We start from the raw sequence: 20,523 nt of genomic DNA, 5'->3' as shown, positions 1-20,523 counted from the left end.
GATCGAGAAAGGATCCGCGTTTACTAGAAGAACGTACTGTTTACGTGACATTAGTATTTCTTTGATTAACTTGTTACTGGAACCTCTCCATCTATTCGTGAGTAGTTCGGTTAACATATCAGGTAAGGGACCAGGATCAGCATGTTGGCTCTTATATTGTATAAGAAGTTGCTGAATCATATAAATCCCAGCTAAACATTGTTCGTCTGGACTGAGGTTCAAAAACGCGTGTGCGACTGTCACATCACCATATTTACCGGGACTGTCCATCCAATGAACAGCTGCCCTTGCTAATTCTTGTTCGTCCATAGAATCGAGGAGGTGGTAACCCCTTCGTTCCCGGAGTATTTTATCTGCGGCTTGAAACAAACGCTCGGGAGATTTCATATTTATTATAGTTGGACGTATAGAGTGTATCGGATCAGAAAAACCTCCGGTATTATTACAGGACCTTCCTCTGCCCACATAGGCTATGGTGTCTGCCTGTCTTCCTGAATCTCCTGAGTCGGACTCTTCATCCTGTTCGAACTCGTCTGTTTCCAATCTCTCTGCATGTATGTGTTCTACTTCTTTCCTGATTTTTCGGCACATGGCTACTATACTTCCTTGTCTATCATGTTTTCCATCGGATATATTCTGACTCCATTTAGTAAGGATCTGCATTATTTCCGGGTCTACCCCTGGTCGGTCTTGATTTCTGATCACACAATTTATAAAAAAACGTAACAATTCTCCCTGTATCTCGACTTTCTGATATTCCATAGCTCTGTTAATGCATTCAGGATCCTTTCCTGTTTGGACAAAATGATATATGTTATCTAAATGCGCGGCCATTCCTGGTAGCCTTCCTAAATACGACGCAGCTCGTCTAATACGTAATGATGTTATAACCATTTCGTCCTCTTTACCGGGCACCGGATCATATCTACAATCTATCATAAGATCCTTAAGCATTCGGTTATTTACAAGTTTGGGCGTACGTGCATGTACTGATTCTCGGAAAGAAAATTTACTCCCCCGAGGTGGCGTGAAATGAAGACTAGTAGCACCTCCAACAGCCCCCTCTGAGGTGTCAGACGTGAAAGGATTCGTTGAACGTGCTACAGCCACTATAGGTGTAGACACGGCGGTAGAATTAGTTGTGGGGACAGACGCGGAAGCAGATGTGCTTGCCGAAGCTTGTGTCGTGACTTGTGTCAGAGCTTGCGGTGGTACCGGGACAAGAACTTGATCTTGACGCTGAACCCCCCCCCAGCAGCCGGTCTATGTGGTGCGGGGTTAGCATATTCGGGAACTGTATCATCTAAATATGAGGAAAGAAAAATATCTTCTGCGGTTCTAGGATGTCCTTTAGGATGTACCTTTATTGGAAACAATGGGGGTGGCAAGTCTTTTGGTATGGCCGCAGTGGCTTGAGGCAATCCTTCGGCCAGAAGGGGATACATCCCTTTCATAAGGGCATTCCTTTGTCTCTCTGTTTGTTCTGCTTGTACTCGTGTACCTTCTTCAATCAACTGCTTCTCTCGAACCTTATTTGCACTTTCTTTACTTCTCTCTTCCTGTCTTAGCGCCTTTTCGGTGCGCCTATGCGATTCTTTACGCCATAATTCAATAGCGTCTTTCTGTGACTGTCTAGCTTTCCTCTTCCACAACTCTTCTTCTACTTTCATGATACAATCTGCATCCCAGGTCCCAGCTACGGGCCATCTCTGATTCTCTGGTAACTCTTTGGTGTAGTCCACCCATAGATCTAAGAATAATATGGCATCTAAGCCATGCTTATGGTACATAAAATGCCCTGGAGTGTCCCTAGGAGGGATAGGGACTGCCTCTTCAAGCACCCCTTTTCTAGTAGTGATTTGTCTTAATTTCGAAAAGAGCGGCATATTGACAACCAATCTGGTACTTACTCTTGAGCACAACTGATTTGATACTTAATCTTGAACACACTTAGTACGAAAAACACAATAATGAACAAAGCACAATAAAACAATCATTCATACCACAATATGCAGGACATTTTAACATGTTAGAAGTAAAACACTGAACATTTTTTAAAAATTGACCAACAATGATGACAGTCTGCATAACTAATCACCAAGCAGAATTCTTGACACTAACTAGATACTTCGGAATACTTGATATACGGCTAAACCGTACATATACACTGCTAAACAGTGCAGACCGGATTTGTGTACCCAAATCCGTCTTGACCGTCACAACCTATGTGCACGTCAACACGCCTCCCCGGCGATGGTACTCACCGAGTAGCTCACAACGAAAGGCCTCGGAAACTGAACTCGATTTCGGACATCGGACCCTCTGGACATCGGGACTTCGGAAACCTGGTGGGCCTCTGTATACCTCGGATCTTGCTCTCTCAGCTAGGCTCTGGTCGGGATACTTCGCGCTTCTCACCGCCTCGTCTGGGTTGATCGCAGCCTCAGTCGCCCCCGCTTGACCGGAGGGAGCTACAGGAAATCCTGCTGGTACGCGTTATGGTCCGTCCAGCTGTGGCAGGAGACCGGGCCTGCAACGCACCGCCGGCGCGTGAGATGAGAAAGTGTCCCTGTTCGGGCGCCATTATGTGGTAAATAAAATCTTCTTTACCATACTGAATTTCATACTGGATACTTTAAACAAATAGCTCAGAATAATAAGAGGCAGAATCCGTGGTATAAGAGGTTTCTGAATGGGCTTTATTCCAAAATGGCCGACTCGAGTGGCGGCCTTCAGGTTCCGTCACCGCAAAGGTTCAGGAAGTGAAGTACGATACTTTATTGACAGACATGCATTTTTATAGTAAGTATTTTACAATGAAATGAATGTAGGAGGCGTAACAATTGATATGAAAAGTGACATAGTAATTACGTAAACGAAACTAGGCGTAATAAGGAGTAAAAAGAAACATAATTGGTTAGAGTTATCACATATAGGTGGATCTATAAGATAATACTTGGCATAGGTGCGCGCGCAGCAGCATGACGTGTAATTGACGTGTAACTAGGGGGTGAAGGGGGCTTGACATTAACTCTACATGTGGAGACGAAAAGTCTAGGGGGTCAAGTCAACCTAATCCCAAATCATATCTAACATCCTATGTTTAAAGAACTATGTTATCCACAAAGAAGGACTCTCGGACAGAATCTAGTCTATACTGACTGTGTGCGTGCACAAACGTCTAAGTGTCTATGTGAGATGCGAGAGGCAGAAAACTTTCCATGGCAACTGGGCTATGAATTACTTGCAGGGGGACAGCCCTTTGCACGAGAGCTAAAGGAAATGTTTACCTAAATCACTAGACAGGAATGCATCGGCTGAAGAGCAAAGGAGATAATTCGAAGGTGAAATACAGCTTCTTGGCAGACAGGCGAAAACTGGCCGAGGCAGGCACCGTTAGCTGCACAGGAAATAGGACAAAGTTCATGGATACAGATGCAAGCTCAAGCTGACGCTTGTCAGAGACAGAGAGCAGGGAAAGGTTTTGAGGACAGAATCGGGCCTACTTCGCCTGAACTGTAAAAATGGAGTAACTGAGCCATATAAAGTCGGTGGCCTTTCATACTTAGGAAGCGAATATCCAGCCCATTGATGGCGGATCTGACAGAGAACATGTTGACGGTGGACGCACATGTGTTTGCGTCTTCGGAACTGGAACTGGAGGGAACATACATGTACTTGTAACATGCATATAGAACCGTTGGGGTCCAAGATAGGGGACATAACTGATCAGGGAAATCCACTTTTCCACAACTCGCTCGGCGATGCTTTTCGTCGCGAGTGGAGTTGCAGTCTATTGTACGCCTCTGCGCCTATACCACTTCTGCCCAGAGTGCTGAAGAAGATTTGGCACGACCGGGCCCGATTCATCCTTGTGGCTCCGGATTGGGCACGAAGATACTGGTATCCCGAGCTACTCAGCATGGCGATCAATCCCCCAATCCAACTGCCTCTTCCGGAGGATCTTCTGTCGCAGCAGCAGGGGACGGTCCTCCACCCAAACCTGTCCATCCTCCACCTCCATGCGTGGAGATTGAGCGGCGACAGTTGACAGCTTTCGATCTTCCTCCCGAAGTCTGTGATGTCATTCTGGCAGCCAGACGTCCCTCCACTAAAACGGTATACGCCTGTAGATGGAATATATTTGTGGCGTGGTACGCAGCGAAGTCTCTGGATCCCCTTTCTGCCCCTCTTTCTGAGGTCTGTCTGCTCCTTCTCTCCTTGGCCCAGCAGGGCTCTGCTCTGAGTACTATCAAAGGTTATCTTTTGGCCATCTCCACCTTTCTGAGGCTTCCAGATCGACCTTCTCTCTTGAAGTCCCTGGTTGTTAACCGTTTCCTGAAAGGCATTACGCACATGTTTTCTCCTGTGCCATTCATCATGCCTCAATGGGACTTGAATCTTTTTTTGACCTATCTGATGTGCACTCCCTTCGAGCCCCTTCATACCTGTCCTTTGGGTCTTCTTACTCTTAAGACGGCTTTCCTGGTAGCTATCCCCTCTGCCAGATGAGTGAGTGAGCTCCAGGCTCTTCCTTCCAAGCCTCCTTTCCTTTCTGTTCATTCGGACAAGGTGGTGTTGAGGACCCGTCCTTCTTTTTTGCCCTAGGTTGTCACGCCCTTCCACATCGGGCATACCATCACTTTGCCCACCTTCTTTCCGCATCCTTCAAGGGAGGAGGAGAGGTTCCACCGTGTGGACCAGAAACGTGCACTCGCATTCTATCTGAAGCGTACACAGCAGTTCCGGGTGGATGACCAGCTCTTTGTTTGCTATGTGGGGGCCAAAAAATGTCGTGCTGTGCACAAACGGACCATCTCTTAGTGGGTTATTCTGTACATCAAAGCATGTTACTCCTTGGCTAAGAAGGAGCCTCCTGTGGGGCTGCGTGCCCATTCTACCAGGGCAACTGCAGCCACTACTGCTTTGGGACGCGGCGTTCCCTTGCAGGACATTTGTCAGGCAGCCACGTGGGCTTCGCTGCACACGTTTACCAAGCATTACTGCCTTGACAGTCAAGTCCTGAGAGACGACTTCTTTGACCGTTCTGTTCTCCGTGACTTTCTGGAGTAATCTGTTCGCAGGCTCACCACCGGGGTTGGTATTGCTGTATTGCTGGGGTATCTATTCTAAGGTAACGAATCTTTCACTAACGTGTCTCTTTCAGATGCACAAGTTACTACTTGTGTAACGATATATCTGTAAGAGACATTATTTAGTGATAGATTCCTTACCACCCCACCCATCCTCCCCGTTCTGCAAACTGATTTCTAGGGTTAAGGTCATCCCTTTGAGGGACCTAGTTTCTTGGCACCAGTGGTCAGTTTCTTGCATGGGGCTGCGTTCCTCGCGCAGAAAGTAGTGTACAGAACTGACGTCAGCGCACATGGGTGGCATTTAAGTAGTCTCTTTGACGTCATCTCAGCGCTTCCGATACCAGCGACTGATGCGGAGCCGCAAGACGCCGCCTACTGACGCTTTGGGGTACTGTTAGCAAAACCTTCCAGATCCAGTCTGACGCCTGGGGATATTCTAAGATAAGGAATCTATCACTAACTAATGTCTCTTACAGATATATCGTTACACAAGTAGTAACTTGTGCTTTACCTCAACTTGGAGGGGGCTTCTGGAGATATAATCCCACAGACTACCTCCAAATATGGTGGTGGACAGTTCTCTTGCTTTATATATGCCTACCATCTCTTTAAGTGGCCATATGCCTATCTTGTGTGAACTCCAAAATCCCCTGGACATTCCTGGTCATCCTGGGCCTAGCATTAGCAACCTTTTGAGACCATGCGCCATTGCTCGCAAATAGAATACCTAAATAACAAAGTGTTCACTCTAACAATAGCTGAATCCCCAATAACAAAAAGATCTACATCGCTGCTTCATCTTCCCGCAGACCATAGTAAATGTTTTGGAGATATTGATTATCATTTTTGGGAAACCATAAAATCCCCAAATGCATTCATCAATTTCTGGAGGCCATTTGTTGTCCTAGATAACAACACCACATCATCGGCATATAACACAGGAACAGGCTTGCCTGCGATGTTTGGTGCATCAGCCTGCACAGTGCGGAGAGCACCATCTACACCAATAATAAAGAGGGAAAACAAAAAAGTGGCCAGTACACAGCCCTGTCTGATCCCCCCCCCACTCCAAAGAGGGGAGAGCATTCCCTACTCTGGCCATACCGAACCGTCGATGAAAGGTATAGTCAATCATTTACTGCCATACAGCAAAACAAATGATGGACGGAATGCTGACAATGCAAACATTCTCCCACAGTCAAAAGATCGGGGTTAAATCCATCGTTCTTTTGCCTTGACCCAACAGTCCAGACCGAACTGCCAGGCCAGGTCCTCCCTGGACTGGAAACCAGCATCATGGGACCGGTTTCAGGGTATGTCACCCTTCTTCAGCCAGGCTAGCTTGAATCCAGTGGCACAGTGAGCAAGGGACCCACGTCTGGGTATACCCATCCCACTTAGGGCGAAATCATTTACTGCCCCCATTGCCTGCACATACAGCTCACTATCATATGGATGTTTCATCTTACACGAGTCTTACCACTGTGCTTTTCGTTTCTGCGACCCTCCATGAAACACCGATTATGTTATGGTACTGGTATACTCTACGGTTATATTGTGGTAGTACTGCATCACAGTCCTGGATTTCATAATTTCATGACATAGTCTTGAACTCTTAGGCCTTCATTAAAAGTTGAGGGTTAAATTATTGGTAATCCTGCACCTGCAGTTACCAATACCATGTGGCATGGTAATTCTGTGGTGAAGTATTAGTGGCTCATTACTCTAAAGTGGGAAATAACCAGGGGGATTTATATGTGTAATCTCATATTTTCCCCTCATTCCAGGCCCTTTTCCCTATGCAGATTCCAACTGGTTTTTCCCTGTGAAATGTGCATGAGGAGTGAAATCAGGAGTGTAGTTTTCCCTTCCATTTTGTAATCCTGAATTTTCTCAAAGTACATTTACAGTCCAGTTGAGTTTACTGTAGATCCATTCAATTTGGATATCTGTGAAACATGCCAACAATGGGAAACTATGGTTATAGGGAAGTTATCTTTTTCTTTCCATAGTGACAGTAGTACACCATTTTCTTCACTGCCACCTTCATTTGCACCTTCTGTTGACTACTCTACATGGTGCATATATTTAAATTCCATGCAGGCTCCGTACACGGAGAGTAAATCAGGCAAGAGACTATGGCATGGGAGAACGGTGCATTCTCTGGCACAGAACATGCGTTTGTTTTTGGCATCTAGTTTAGTTCTGAGACTTATGCTCTGGGTCCTTCCTTGCGGGGATCATTTGAAATAAATGGGGTGGAGTAAAAAGAATAACTTACCACAGGCGTTGACTTATTCTTCATGCCAATATGAATACAACATTCTTAACATATTGGTAAATGTAATCTTTTTCGGAGTGAAATTATGAGTAATAATTTAAGTGGTGCATGTCCTTTCTTTTGAATTTTTAAATATTTTTTTTCTTTAGGATACAGTTACCTGGACGTGGCAGGGGTATACGCTGTAAGTTACCCAGTGAATTGTGATAAAAATATATTCGCTTATACAAACCTATGTTTTTTTAACGTTTATTTAGTGGATGCTTTAAATTTAATTTTCTGAATGTAAGTGAGTGTATTGTCAATTCTTACCTTAATGATGTTATTGAGCTTCGTTAACCCCCGTTAAATTTGTGCCTTTCATAGTTATTGAAATAAACACAGGTCTAGAGTCAACCAACTTTACATCTTTGAAATCTTTATAGTGCTGTACCAAAATGATTGTATAATTATTAACTGGGCGGCTACTGTGTGAGTGTAACATTTCACCTTTTGGAGGTGCATGAAGTACATCTCTTAGAGGCATGCCTCTATTTAATGCTGATGTACCGAAAAATATAGAATTTTAACACTTGCTTCTTTCGCATTGAACATAAAACTAAAATACCCCTTCTTCTATAATATGTACAGCACTTTGTTCCTTGACAGCTAGGTTAGCACTATGTAAATGTCAGCACCTACTAACATATATATGTAAACCTAATACCATTTAGAAGACCAAAAGAATGTTTTTCTCAAGTAACATGGTTAAACTAGGATTGTGCTATAGATCTATTGGCTATGCTATTTCTTCTTTGCATCACGTAAAGAATAAAAAAAAATACAATTCAAAGATGGCCAATGATGCGTGAGCTAGCAAGCATGTGCAGGGATGATCATTTTAGAAAATTTCTCTTTTTAGTTTCTGATAAACACCATTCCAAAATGGTTGTCTATTCCTGAGAACACACAAATGTTTATCTTCGAATATTTATCATTAAAAAAAGCCTTTAATGACGGATGGTGTGCACGTGTATGCATGCATAATAACCACACCTGCACCAATTTGGATTTCTTTTTTTCAATTTAATTTATTGTTCCACAAGATACAGTCATTTCAGTACAGTACATTTTTTTAAAAACATCATTTGTGTGACCAAAAGCAAGGAGTAGCCAGGTAGCACTGCTAAAAAAAAAAAAAAATAATAGCAGGAAGAATGAGGTACATGGGAGCAGTGGATGAGCAGAAAAGCTAGAGTCCTGTTAGCAGTGTGCTGCTGTCAGGCACTGTTAAGAAGCATAAAATGTAAAAGAAAGTGAAGCGGTAGGGGAGCAACATCCAAAAGGAGAGGTGAGGGGACTTAAACAGCAGGAAAAGAGCAAAAGGAGAGAAGTGAGAAAAGTCATTTGCTACCATGGTATTCTAAAAGTAAAGTTAAAAATAAATGTTCGAGGCATATAAGCTGCAGATTGTACACTGTGCATAGATCGCCATCTGGTGTTGGGCTTGGATGCTTGCACTTTGTTGTTGTCTTGGAAGAGTCTTTTGTAGTCACGACATATGTGACTCCTCCCTTGGACGATAGTGTGCTTGGGTATCGACTCCATCCTCAGATTGTTTTTTTCCGCCATCTGGTTCGGATGTAACGTCTGCGCTCCGGTTCGGCACCATATTCTCCAAACCTTTTCGGCGTGCAAACTATCTAAAACTCGACGGTATTGTTTTTGATTGTGTGATCTTCGACACGCACCTCAACTACTCGATTCCAGTAGTCGACGCGGGCCGCTGGGCCTATCCACGCCATTCGGGCCTACAGCTAATGGAAAGGACTCCATTAAAAAAAATTCCCCCAGTGTGGAGCTAAATTCCCACAGAGTGACCATCACAAGGTCTGTAACCTGTATCTCTCGCCTGAGCACGACGAGAACAATTGCCAGGCCTGCGCCTCTTTTAGATCCAAAAAGACCATCCGTGATTGCCGGGCCCGTCATGGCGCAGTGAGAAGCTCCGACATCTGCTCGAAGTGGACCTCTTCGATGAAGGCCCCGATGTCCCGGAGGAGGATTCTGAGGACCTGGAAATCGTGTCTGAAGCAGACGACTCAGACGACAACATCACTCCTGGTCAACGAGTGAGTACAATTGCCCCTACCCCAACTCCACCAGAAAAAAAACAAGACCCTGGTCAACACTTCGCCTGCTGGCCTCAGTCGCGACCGAAAACAAGCTTCAGAAGCCCCGGGCCCGGCTCCGAAGATAAGGGACAAGCCTTTCGGTTGCTCGGAACCGAGCAGACCACATCTCAGTGTCCCGCAGGCGCCTTAGGCACCGAAGACTGGAGCGCAGCCTACTCCCAAAAAGACATCGGCACCGACAACTTCCACACCGAAAGAAAAGACATCGGATCCGAAACCAAAGCATTCGGAACCGAAAAAGATTTCCGCCTCCACAGCCAAGCCGAAGGACCCCAAACCACCTCCCAAGGCCTCGGAGCAGAAATCCAAACCCCGCTCGGACCTGAAAAAATCTGCACCGAAAGCGGTTACCGAAGAGGAAGAACTTTTTCGACCGGATCCTATCGATCCAAAACAAAAAACCCTCCACATAGACCCCAAAACAGGACATGTGGCTGCTGGTCCACACAAGAAGAGCAAGCTGGACACACCAGACTCTCCTGCAGTGCCTGTGAAGAGAAAGACTGCCACTTCACCTATACAACCCTCTTCTCCTGTTCTTCCTCCTAAGCCAGTCTCTCCTCCATATTCTCCAAAACTTCCACCATACTTGCCACCACCACAGGATGATGATGATTTAGGGGGTGGGGGAGGCAACAATGACCCTTTCACTGACCCTGATGACGACACAGTCGTACCACAGGACTATTGGGATGATTATGATGACCCAATAGATCCTCCTGACCTCCCTGATCCCCAGGCATATCCAACTAAGCCATCTCCCCCAGATGAAAATATTGGCTTTGGTCAGCCTGTAAATAGAGCTGCTCTCTACCATGGTGTTCAGATGCATTCTGACCCTGCAGACGAGGACTTTCTTCTAGACACCTTTGAACAGTCACAAACGACTGTACAAACCCTGCCAATGCTAAAGGGTGTCATTAAACATGCCCCCGACATATTCAAGGACCCTGTGAGAGCTAGAATTCTCAATCCCAGGATTGACAAAAAAATATAAACCAGTTTCCGATGATCCCACTTACATCAAGGGTCAACTACCTTTAGACTAACTAGTGGTAACTAAGGCCGGAAAACGTGCCAACTCTCAGACCTCCAGTGATGCGCCACCTCCGGCTAAAGAGTCTAAGTTGTTGGATGCCTCCGGAAAGAGTTGCTGTCCAAGCAGCTAATCACTGGCGGATAGCCAACACACAGGCGTTACTTGCTAGGTACAATAGAGCTCACTATGACCAACTAGAAACCCTATTACAACATTTACCTGATCAATATAAAACCTAGGCAAATTATGTAATTCAGGAGGGCAAATTAATAACCAATTCATCAATCAAATGTGCCCTTGATGCAGTTGACTCAGCCTCTAGGTCCATTAACACTAGTGTGTTACTCAGACGACATTCCTGGTTACGCATCTCAGGCTTCAAACAGGAGGTACAGACAACTATCCTCAGTCAGCCGTTCAATCAAGAACAACTTTTTGGACCGGCTGTAGACACCACTCTAGTGAAAATGAAAAAGGACACCAAGACTGCTAAATCCATGGGAGCATTGCAGTCTCCATCCATACGTGGTTCCTTTCGACGCTCCTCCTATAGAGGCGCATCCAAGAACATCAGTGCAGACACTGCTTCCTCTTCCTACAAAAAAACCACACACACGTCCCCCAACAGGGGATATTTTAGAGGTGGATACAGGGGAAATAACAGGGAGAGGCCGAGGTAACAACAACATTCACACCTCCCTCACTAATAAGCAGTGACTTCCCTCCACTCCCTCCAGACCATTCCACCCCAGTCGGAGGGAGACTATCACAGTTCCTACCTGTCTGGAATTCCATCACTACGGACAAGTGGGTAAGACAAATTATCCAGTATGGTTACTGCCTGGAACTTGCAGCAACCCCACCCACCATACCACCCAAACAGCGTCCAATGTCCACAGAACATCTCACACTCTTTAAACAAGAGGTTCTCTCACTGCTTCACAAGCAGGCAATAGAACTAGTTCCCTTACAGCATCAAGGAACAGGGGTGTACTCGCTGTATTTCCTAATCCCCCAAAAGGACGGCACCCTAAGGCCAATACTCGACCTCAGACCCCTCAATCCCTACGTACAGTCAGATCAATTTAACACGATCACTCTTCAACAGGTCCTCCCACTACTTCAACAAGGCGACTTCCTTGCCACACCAGATCTCAAGGACGCCTACTTCCACATTCACATACACCCTGCTCACAGGAAATATCTAAGATTCATAGTGGACGGACAACACTATCAGTTCAAAGTCCTTCCATTCAGGGTGACCATCGCACCCAGGGTGTTCACAAAGTGCCTTGCAGTAGTAGTAGCAGCACACTTGAGAAGACGACAAATCCATGTCTTTCCATACCTCGACGACTGGCTGATAAAAGCCAAGTCATTCAACCAGTTTGTTCATCACACTCATCAAACCATCCAGCTGCTACACGACTTGCGGTTCACAAAAAAATACTACAAGTCACATCTTCAGCCCTCCCACATACATCAGTATCGAGGGGCCACATTGGACACCTCCAGACCTCTGGCATATCCCAATCCAGCCAGGATAACCAGTATACAAACACTAATCACCAAATTTCAGCCACAGCATTCCCTCCCAGCAATGGTATTCATGCAACTCATAGGAATGATGGCCTCTTGCATTCTTATCGTACCTCATGCAAGACTTCAGATGCGCCCCTTACAAGAATGCCTAGCACGTCAGTGGAACCAGGCTCAAGGACAACTTACAGGTCTGGTGTTGGTGGACAGCCGCACACATCGTTCTCTGCAGTGGTGGAACGCACAAAACCTTTCCAAAGGGCGGCCGTTCCGAGAGCCGGTTTCACAAATAGTGCTAACAGACTCATCACTCACTGGCTGGGGAGCCCATCTCCTCAACCACACAATTCAAGGCAAATGGACCACTCAACAGAGTGTTCCACATCGATCACCTAGAATTACTGGCAATCTTTCTAGCATTTAAAATCATTCCAAGTACATCTACATCACAAGACTGTCCTGTTCCGGACGGACAACATGACAGCCATGTACTACATACAAAAACAAGGAGGCACACATTCTTTGCAGCTGTCTCAGCTGCTGCAAAACATTTGGAGATGGGCCATTCCACAAAACCTAAATCTTCTGGCAGAACATCTTCCAGGAGGTCACAATCCGATTGCGGGTCTGCTAAATCAGTGGTTCCCAAGCTGTGCGCCGTGGCTCCCTGGGGAGCTGTGTGCCATGGCCAGGGGAGCTGCGCACTAAACACTTTAATGCATTTAACCTTGAAGGGTCTGTTGGCTTCAGTTCGACTAATTAGAGTGAAATGATTTGTAAGTCATATGCCTAAAGCTGTAAAGGTAGTGCTTAATTGATGGCAGGTTGAGGGAGATGGCCTCCATATTTCACTGGATCCCCATGTTCCAACACTCCCAAAGTAATCGGAAGATGCCTGATTTATTTTGTTACACTTGTTAATAGTTTCGTTTTTTTCCAATTGCATTTTACACCAATGCAAGTTATCAGGAAAGTATAGTTGTCCTGTCTATTAACCACACTGAGTATTATTAAGTATTGGCATTTGCACTTGAATCATAGATACTTCCAGTACACATTTCTTTCAGTACACACACATTTCCAGACAGGCTTGCTCTCTCCTTGAGTACAGGGTACTAAAACACCATATACAGCATAATGCCAACATTTGGAAGCAAGAAAGGAGGAGGCTTAAAAAAAAAAATCTGAGAAATGTATATTACTTGCATTGAATTGGAGGCAATTTTAGGGAGGAGACAGCAGGCACAAAGCTGTATATAGTTTAAAAAATCATGAGTCACCCTGCTGAGACAGATGTGTTGGCACGTATGCCATGGGTAGAAATGGAAGTGCATGCAAATATTCTTCAAGCGCACAAACACTTTGGCAAATGGACCTACATGTATAGGGGTGCTATCTAGCATTGTAAGTGGGATGAAAAAGTTTTAAGAGGGTACTCTAAAAAAATAAAAAAAATAAAAAGGCATGGGCAAAGAAGTGTAACTAGTAATATTTTATTAGAGGCGCTGCCTTAGTAATACAAAACACCCTGCGTATATGATTATAATACCTTCATCCCGATTATTTTCAGGGTGAAAAATGCAAGTACTCTCGAAGCCGGGCTTACATCCATCCCACCCGTCAAAAAAAGTAACGGTGGGGAGCCACGGGAAATGGCCAATGGGGCAAGGGAGCCACAGGTCAAAAAAGTTTGAGAACCACTGTGCTAAGTCTACAGACACAGCAGATACATGAATGGGAACTTTATCCTCAAGTTCTTCAACCATTTTTCCAAATGTGGGGTCAACCAGACATAGATCTGTTTGCCACACCCGCAAATGCAAAATACCCAACCTTCGCCGCCAGGTTTCCACACCTGTTGTCGAAAGGCAATGCGATATGGATGAACTGATCAGGCAGATTTGCCTACGCTTCTCTGCCACTCCCACTGAATCCCCTGGTAGTACGCAAGCTCAGACAACAGTCTCTCAGGATGATCCTGGTAGCTCCCACATGGGCAGAGCAACCATGGTTCACAACACTACTGGAACTTTCAGTAGTTCCACACCAAAAACTATGTCTCTCCCCAACGTTGCTAACGCTGAACCATGGAAACATAAGGATCCCCGACCCAGGTCGACTGAATCTAGCGATCTGGCTCCTGAAGTCCTAGAGTTCGGTTATCTTAACCTTCCACCGGACTGTATGAACATCATTAAACAAGCCATATGCCCTACTACTGGAGCTTGCTATGCAGCAAAATGGAAAATATGTCATCTACTGCAATAACAATAACATCGATCCGCTGGATGCTTCAATCCAGGACATCATTTGCTATTTGCTACACTTACAAAGGTGTAATCTAGCATATCCATCCATAAAATTACACCTAGTGACACTTGCCGCTTATTTATAAAACAGACAAAACTTGACACTATTTAGAGTACCTGCAATTAAAGCCTTTATGGAGAGCCCTAAAAGAATAATTCCCCCTAGACTGCCACCATCTCCACTGTGGAATTTAAACATTGTTCTTACCAGGCTCATGGGTCCCCCATTTGAACCTCTACACAAATGTGAACTGCAGTTCCTCACATGGAAAGTAGCTTTCCTTGTGGCAATTACCTCACTCAGGAGAGTAAGTGAGATTCAGGCTTTAACCATACAAGAACCATTCTTACAAATACATCGTAACAAGGTGGTTCTTAGAACAAATCCAAAATTCCTTCCCAAAGCAATCTCTGCTTTTCATCTTAACCAATCAGTTGAGTTACCGGTGTTTTTCCACAACCCAGACTCTGTAGCAGAGAGAGCTCTTCACACACTGGACGTCAAAAGAGACATAATTTATTACATTGACAGAACTAAACCCTTTAGAAAGACAAAACAACTGTTTGTAGCCTTCTCACCACCTCATAAAGGTAACCCCATCTCCAAAGCTGGGATCGCTAGGTGGATAGTAAAATGCATTCAAATATGCTACCAGAAGGCTAAACTCACATTAACAATTCCCCCTAGAGCACACTCAACACGCAAACTAGGGGCTTCCATGGCATTCTTAAGGAACATTCCCTTAGATGACATCTGTAAAGCAGCAACATAGTCTACACCACACACCTTCACTAAACACTATTGTGTTGACGTGCAAGCTAAGCAACAGGCTTCCGTAGGCCAAGCTGTTCTTTTTCAAACCACTGCAACAGATACAGGTGACCACCGCTAGGGGAGACACTGCTGTACAGTCTATGCACAGTGTACAATCTGCAGCTCATATGCCTCGAACGGAAAATGCTACTTACCAGTATGTATCTGTTCTTGGCATGTATGTAGCTGCAGTGTTGTACACGCCCACCCGCCTCCCCGGAACCTGTATCTGTTCCAGTACTATCTTAATCAGATACATTCACATGGACATCTCTTTATTTCTTACTGACTCCATCATTTCCCATCATGGCGAAAAACAATCTGAGAATGGAGTCGATGCCCGTGCGCACTATCGTCCAAGGGAGGAGTCGCATATCTTGTGACTACAAAAGACTCTTCCAAGACAACAACAAAGTGCAAGCATCCAAGCCCAACACCAGATGTCGATCTATGCACAGTGTACAACTCTGCATCTCTACATGCCAAGAACAGATGTATACTGGTAAGTAGCATTTTCCTTCCTTGTGTCAAAAGTGGACTGATCCATCCAGTCAAAAGCACGGTAAAGCAGTAAATGCCCCATGAACAGGGCAAACAAAAGAATAGTGAAGAAAGCCATTGGATCAAGACCAGAACACTGAGATGGGAAAGAAAATAATCTAATTATTGGCAAGAGGCTGACCCAAAGTCGATTGTATTGTTGACAATTGGTCTTCGACAAAAGACAGCTAATTCTGTACCTAGGCGAGACATGAAAAGGTGGAAAAATAATCAAAGTAAAAAAATTATCTGCAAAAATGTAGCTCTTTTGGGGGGCTACCAAAGTGATGTAATAAAAGAGGATCTAAGGTCAAATATGAGGTCTTTCATACTTCTAATTATAATTGATTGTGGCCTCCCAGTGTGTTAAGTGGCTCATCTTTGGCTTTTATAAGCAAAACTCCTCTTATTAGGATCAACAGTTCTAGCTATCTGGTCAAAGGTGCATCAGTCAAAACTGCAAATACAGAGGCCATGACCCTTCAAAGGCCATTGTCATTAACTCAGGTTGAGTTTGTCACAATATCTTCACAAACCGTAGACCTCTTTTCTCAATGTATTTAGTGCTAGAGATATTATCAAATTATATTGCCCATAAATTGACTTTTTTCATTAACATATGTTTCTGTTCTTAGTAAACAGACGTTACTGATGACTCTATGCCAGCTCTACACAAATGTTGAAATTGAGGTGAGAATCTGCTGACACTTTTTTTTCCTTAAACATTTGGTTAACGTTTTATTTTCTGATTAAGCCCTGTGACAAACCAGCTATATCCCAAACGGCGTCAGAACAGACGAACGCACACATTAAATTTTGTACTCCAAAATTCTGAAATTAAGCTGCTTTTCCCAATTCCTACTGCTAATTTTACACATCTTACTTTTTGCACTTCGAGCCCGATCTAGAGTTTGGTCGACAGGGTACTCTGTTGCAGATGAGATGGAGGCCCCTGCCCACCAAACCCTTGTTCCACCTGTCTCATTTAGAGAGGGCGGACCATAAGATTCTGTTGACAGAGCCCCCTTTGGGCCTGTCGATGGAAAGCTTCCTCTGATGGCCCAATGGTTTAGAGGTCATCCAAGAAAATACATTATACTTCCAGCCCTATATAAGGTGGATGTTTTTATGTATTTTGTTCCTGTTACCACTAGGAAAAAACCTGGTAGTTTTGAAAAAAATTAAAATCACCCCACACCCTGGGAGAAAGCTCCCATGGTATGGCGTTATTAATTATTTGTTTTTAGAAACAATATTTTGCTTTCAGAGATTGTCTAAAAAAAAAAAAAATCACATTTTAGAAAAAGTTTAGTGAGCCACAGTCAAAACCAAAAGCGGTCACCCACTAAACTTTTTGTACATTGAAAACCACTGCACTTACAGCGCTTCCTTTCAATTTACAGAGGTGACCAATTTGCCAGTCATGTCGAGATTTGGTGGCTGGTAGTCTGTCAGGTTGGTGTAGGTAAAGTCTTCCGCCACCCTGATGGACAGAGTACCATTTACCAAACCAGAAATCAGGCTCTTAGTCCTTCATTATGTGAGCAACAGATAATGGTCTGGATTTTCCCCAAGCCAGAATGGCTGACACCCAGGTTATCTGTAACTTCGGGGTTGGGGAAAATCCAGGCCAATACAAGTTGGGCCCTGTGGGTTTCCCTTAGAAATGTGGAATTACATGACGAAGTAATGATTCTGATTGCCTGGTACTTCCTCATATAAAGATAATCACGTCCTCTGGAACAACACAGATGTCCCAGTTCCAATGGGGCAGGTAACTGCTGCTGCTACACACTCCATTGAAATTAAGATGCCACTCATAAAGAGGACCTTAGTATCTGAATCAAGTTTTTACTTTGTATAGTCATTAAAGGGTTCTCCGCGATCAGAATTTATCACAGTGTACCTAATTTTGTCCCTTCCAAATTTTCCAAAAATGGGCTCTCCTTTATTGTTGGCCATTTTACTAGGTTCCTTCACTGCAAGCGGGTTAGCCAGGCTAGAGAAGGATGCCAATTCCATTGCCTTGAAGTAGAGAAAGAGTTTGCCCTGAGCAACCCAGTTCTAGCTACAGCACCTGCATCCATGCCCAAAATCTTAACACTTCTATCTCAGTCCCTTTTGGAAAAGAGGTAGCTCTTTTTGTAAATAATGTACCTAGCCACCATGTCAGTATCGCCTCGACAAAGACCTTTGTATTTGAAGAGAATGAAGAACATGATGTCTCGCTATGTTTTTAGTGGTGGTGTATTGACATTTACCCTACTTGTCTAGCTGCCCATTTTCTACAGCAATGAGGTGATAGGGGTATGGAGGAGAGTTCTACACGTCTCTTGTACTAAGGCTGTAATTTTTATTACTGGGTACGGCAACATGATGACTGGGTTCATGGCAAAAGCTAAGTCCCCTTTCTTTCTTTAATCCCTGCTCTTCCATAATGCCCCATGCTTGAAGATCGTTCCATTCATTTAGCGCTGAAACATTATGTTCGAGGCATGTGTGTTGTAGATACACATGCTTTGCATACTCCTGCCATCTAGTGTTGGGTCCGGATATTTGCAAGTTGTTTTTCTTCGATAAAGTCATTCCTAGTCACAAGGTAAGGTGACTCCTTATTTCGGTAATAGTGCGCATGGGCATCGACTCTATTGTTAGATTGTTTTGTCCGCCATCGGGTTCGAACGTGTATTGCTGCGCTCCGGTTTGAAACCGTTCTTCGAGTTCTTGACGCGCAACCCTCTCTACCATCGACTGTATAGTTTTCGTATGCGTTTCCCACTTCTCCGCGTATAATTTTCGACAAACGAATCAAATTTTCAATTGGAAAGCTTTGTGGACGGCCTTCGGGCCTAACCGTGCCGGGTCAGCTCTCAGTCGATGGATCGGACTCTGTTTAAATTCTGTCCCCGTTGCCACACAAAGTATCCGCACACCGACTCACACGAAGTGTGCAGCTTGTGCTTCTCTTTCGAGCAAAAAGAACAAGACTTTGATGCTTGCAGATCATTCCGATCAAAGAAAACTCTTTGCGATCATCGTGCTCGACGTCGAGTGATGCAGCGTCAAAGCACTGAAGACACACCGAACATCTTCGATGAAGAATCTGGTCAGGAAGACGTTGGGGCATCAGCCGCAGAGGAGGGGTGAGCCTTCTCTGTTCAAGACTCAGACTCGGATCTTGAGATAGACCTCGATGCCAAAGAACTGCGCCGGGACAGAGTACTGAAGACCCCTTGCCTCCACAAACTAATCCGAAAAACCTAAAGGCTTCGACACCACCTCTACCTTGTGGCCAAGGTCAGCACCGAGACTACGTTTCCAACGCCCCGCCTCCAGGCTCGGCTACGAGACATCCAAGGTCCTCCTCGGAACCAAAGCCATCTGGTCCCAAACACAAGCCCGGCTCATAGCCGAAATCCTCAGTTCCGAGCCTAAACCCTCCATACGGGCACCGAAAATGTCAAACACAAGGAGATGATGGATGGAGCGCTGAAACTTTTCAGACACTCACTCCCAGTCACAGATCTGGGTTGAATCCATTACCATCCTTTAGCTAATTTCGCCACCTCAGTTCAGACCCAGCTATATGCAAATCAGTCTTGACCCATGGGAACAGTCCAGCCCGAACTGCCAATCCAGGTCTTCCCTGAACCAGAAACCAGCATCCTGGGACCGGTTTCTGGGTAACACCCTTCGTCAGCCAGGCTAGCTTTAATCCAGTGCCATTGAAACCAACGACACTGAAAACATCGGCGCTAAAACAGGCAGACACCCCTTCAGATCTCAATATAGACATTGTTCCTTTAACTCCAGATCCAAAGCAAAAGAAACTTTATATTAACCCTGACACTGGCTGTATTCACACCAAGCCTCCTCACAAACGCAAGCTTCTTGATGAAGACCCTTCTTACAAGATCCCTTTAAAAAGGAAATCTGTTGCCACAAGTCCTTTGCGTCTGCCATCACCGCCACCACCTCCTTCTCTACCGGTGAATCCCTTGCAAAGTACACCTCAGGATTCTCCACAATCTCACCATACAGATGACGATGCTGATGATGGGGGCATACATCTCCCATAAGATCCATGGGCAGATTATAAAATCGATCTCCCAGCAGATACTGATCCAGACCTTTACCCAGCCAAGCCATCTCCTCCATACGACAATGCATCCCATCAAGAACTCCTTGCCAGGGCTGCACAATATCATGGGGTGGCATTGCACAAGGAATCATTAGAGGAAGATTTCCTGTTCAAAACTTTAGGATTCACACACCGGTTATCACAAACACTTCCCATGCTTAAAGGCATGATGAGACACATTGATAAGATTTTTAAGGACCCAGTAAGAGCACGCATATGGACTCCTAGGGTTGACAAAAAATATAAGGCTCCTCCTACAGACCACATATTTATCAAAGGCCAATTACCATTAGATTCTCTAGTAGTATCTAACGCCCATAAGCAGGCTAATTCACCAACATCAGGAGATGCTCCTCCGCCAGATAAAGAATCCAAATTAATTGACGCTTCTGGCAAGCGTGTAGCTGCTCAAGTTGTGAATCAATGGCTCATTGCCAATATGCAGGGTCTCTTAGCCAGGTAAGACAGGGCACACAGGGATGAGATGGAGTAATTGTTTCAATATCTCCCAGATGAGCATAAAGCTAAGGCTCAGGACTTAGTAAATGAAGGTAAACTCATTTCTAACTTCTCTGTACGTTGTGCTCTAG

At 44.8% G+C, this 20,523-nt stretch overlaps 1 protein-coding gene across 2 annotated transcripts in view; it reads left to right on the top strand.

The window, feature by feature from the left end:
- Positions 1-20,523, top strand: part of LPCAT2 (lysophosphatidylcholine acyltransferase 2) — a 211,308-nt gene that overhangs the window by 113,078 nt on the left and 77,707 nt on the right. For both annotated transcript variants that reach the window (XR_014971930.1, XM_085636920.1), the window contains exons 7-8: positions 7,527-7,561; positions 16,428-16,482. Coding sequence is in view for 1 of the 2 variants with exons in the window: in XM_085636920.1 (XP_085493046.1) it covers positions 7,527-7,561; positions 16,428-16,482 (90 nt within the window). In the remaining variant the exon portion in view is untranslated. The remainder of the gene's footprint in view (positions 1-7,526; positions 7,562-16,427; positions 16,483-20,523) is intronic.

Source organism: Triturus cristatus, chromosome 12 (genome assembly GCF_964204655.1).
Source record: "Triturus cristatus chromosome 12, aTriCri1.1, whole genome shotgun sequence".
Taxonomy (NCBI): domain Eukaryota; kingdom Metazoa; phylum Chordata; class Amphibia; order Caudata; family Salamandridae; genus Triturus; species Triturus cristatus.
Note: the sequence above shows the minus strand (reverse complement) of the source record. Positions and strands in the feature narration are given on the sequence as shown.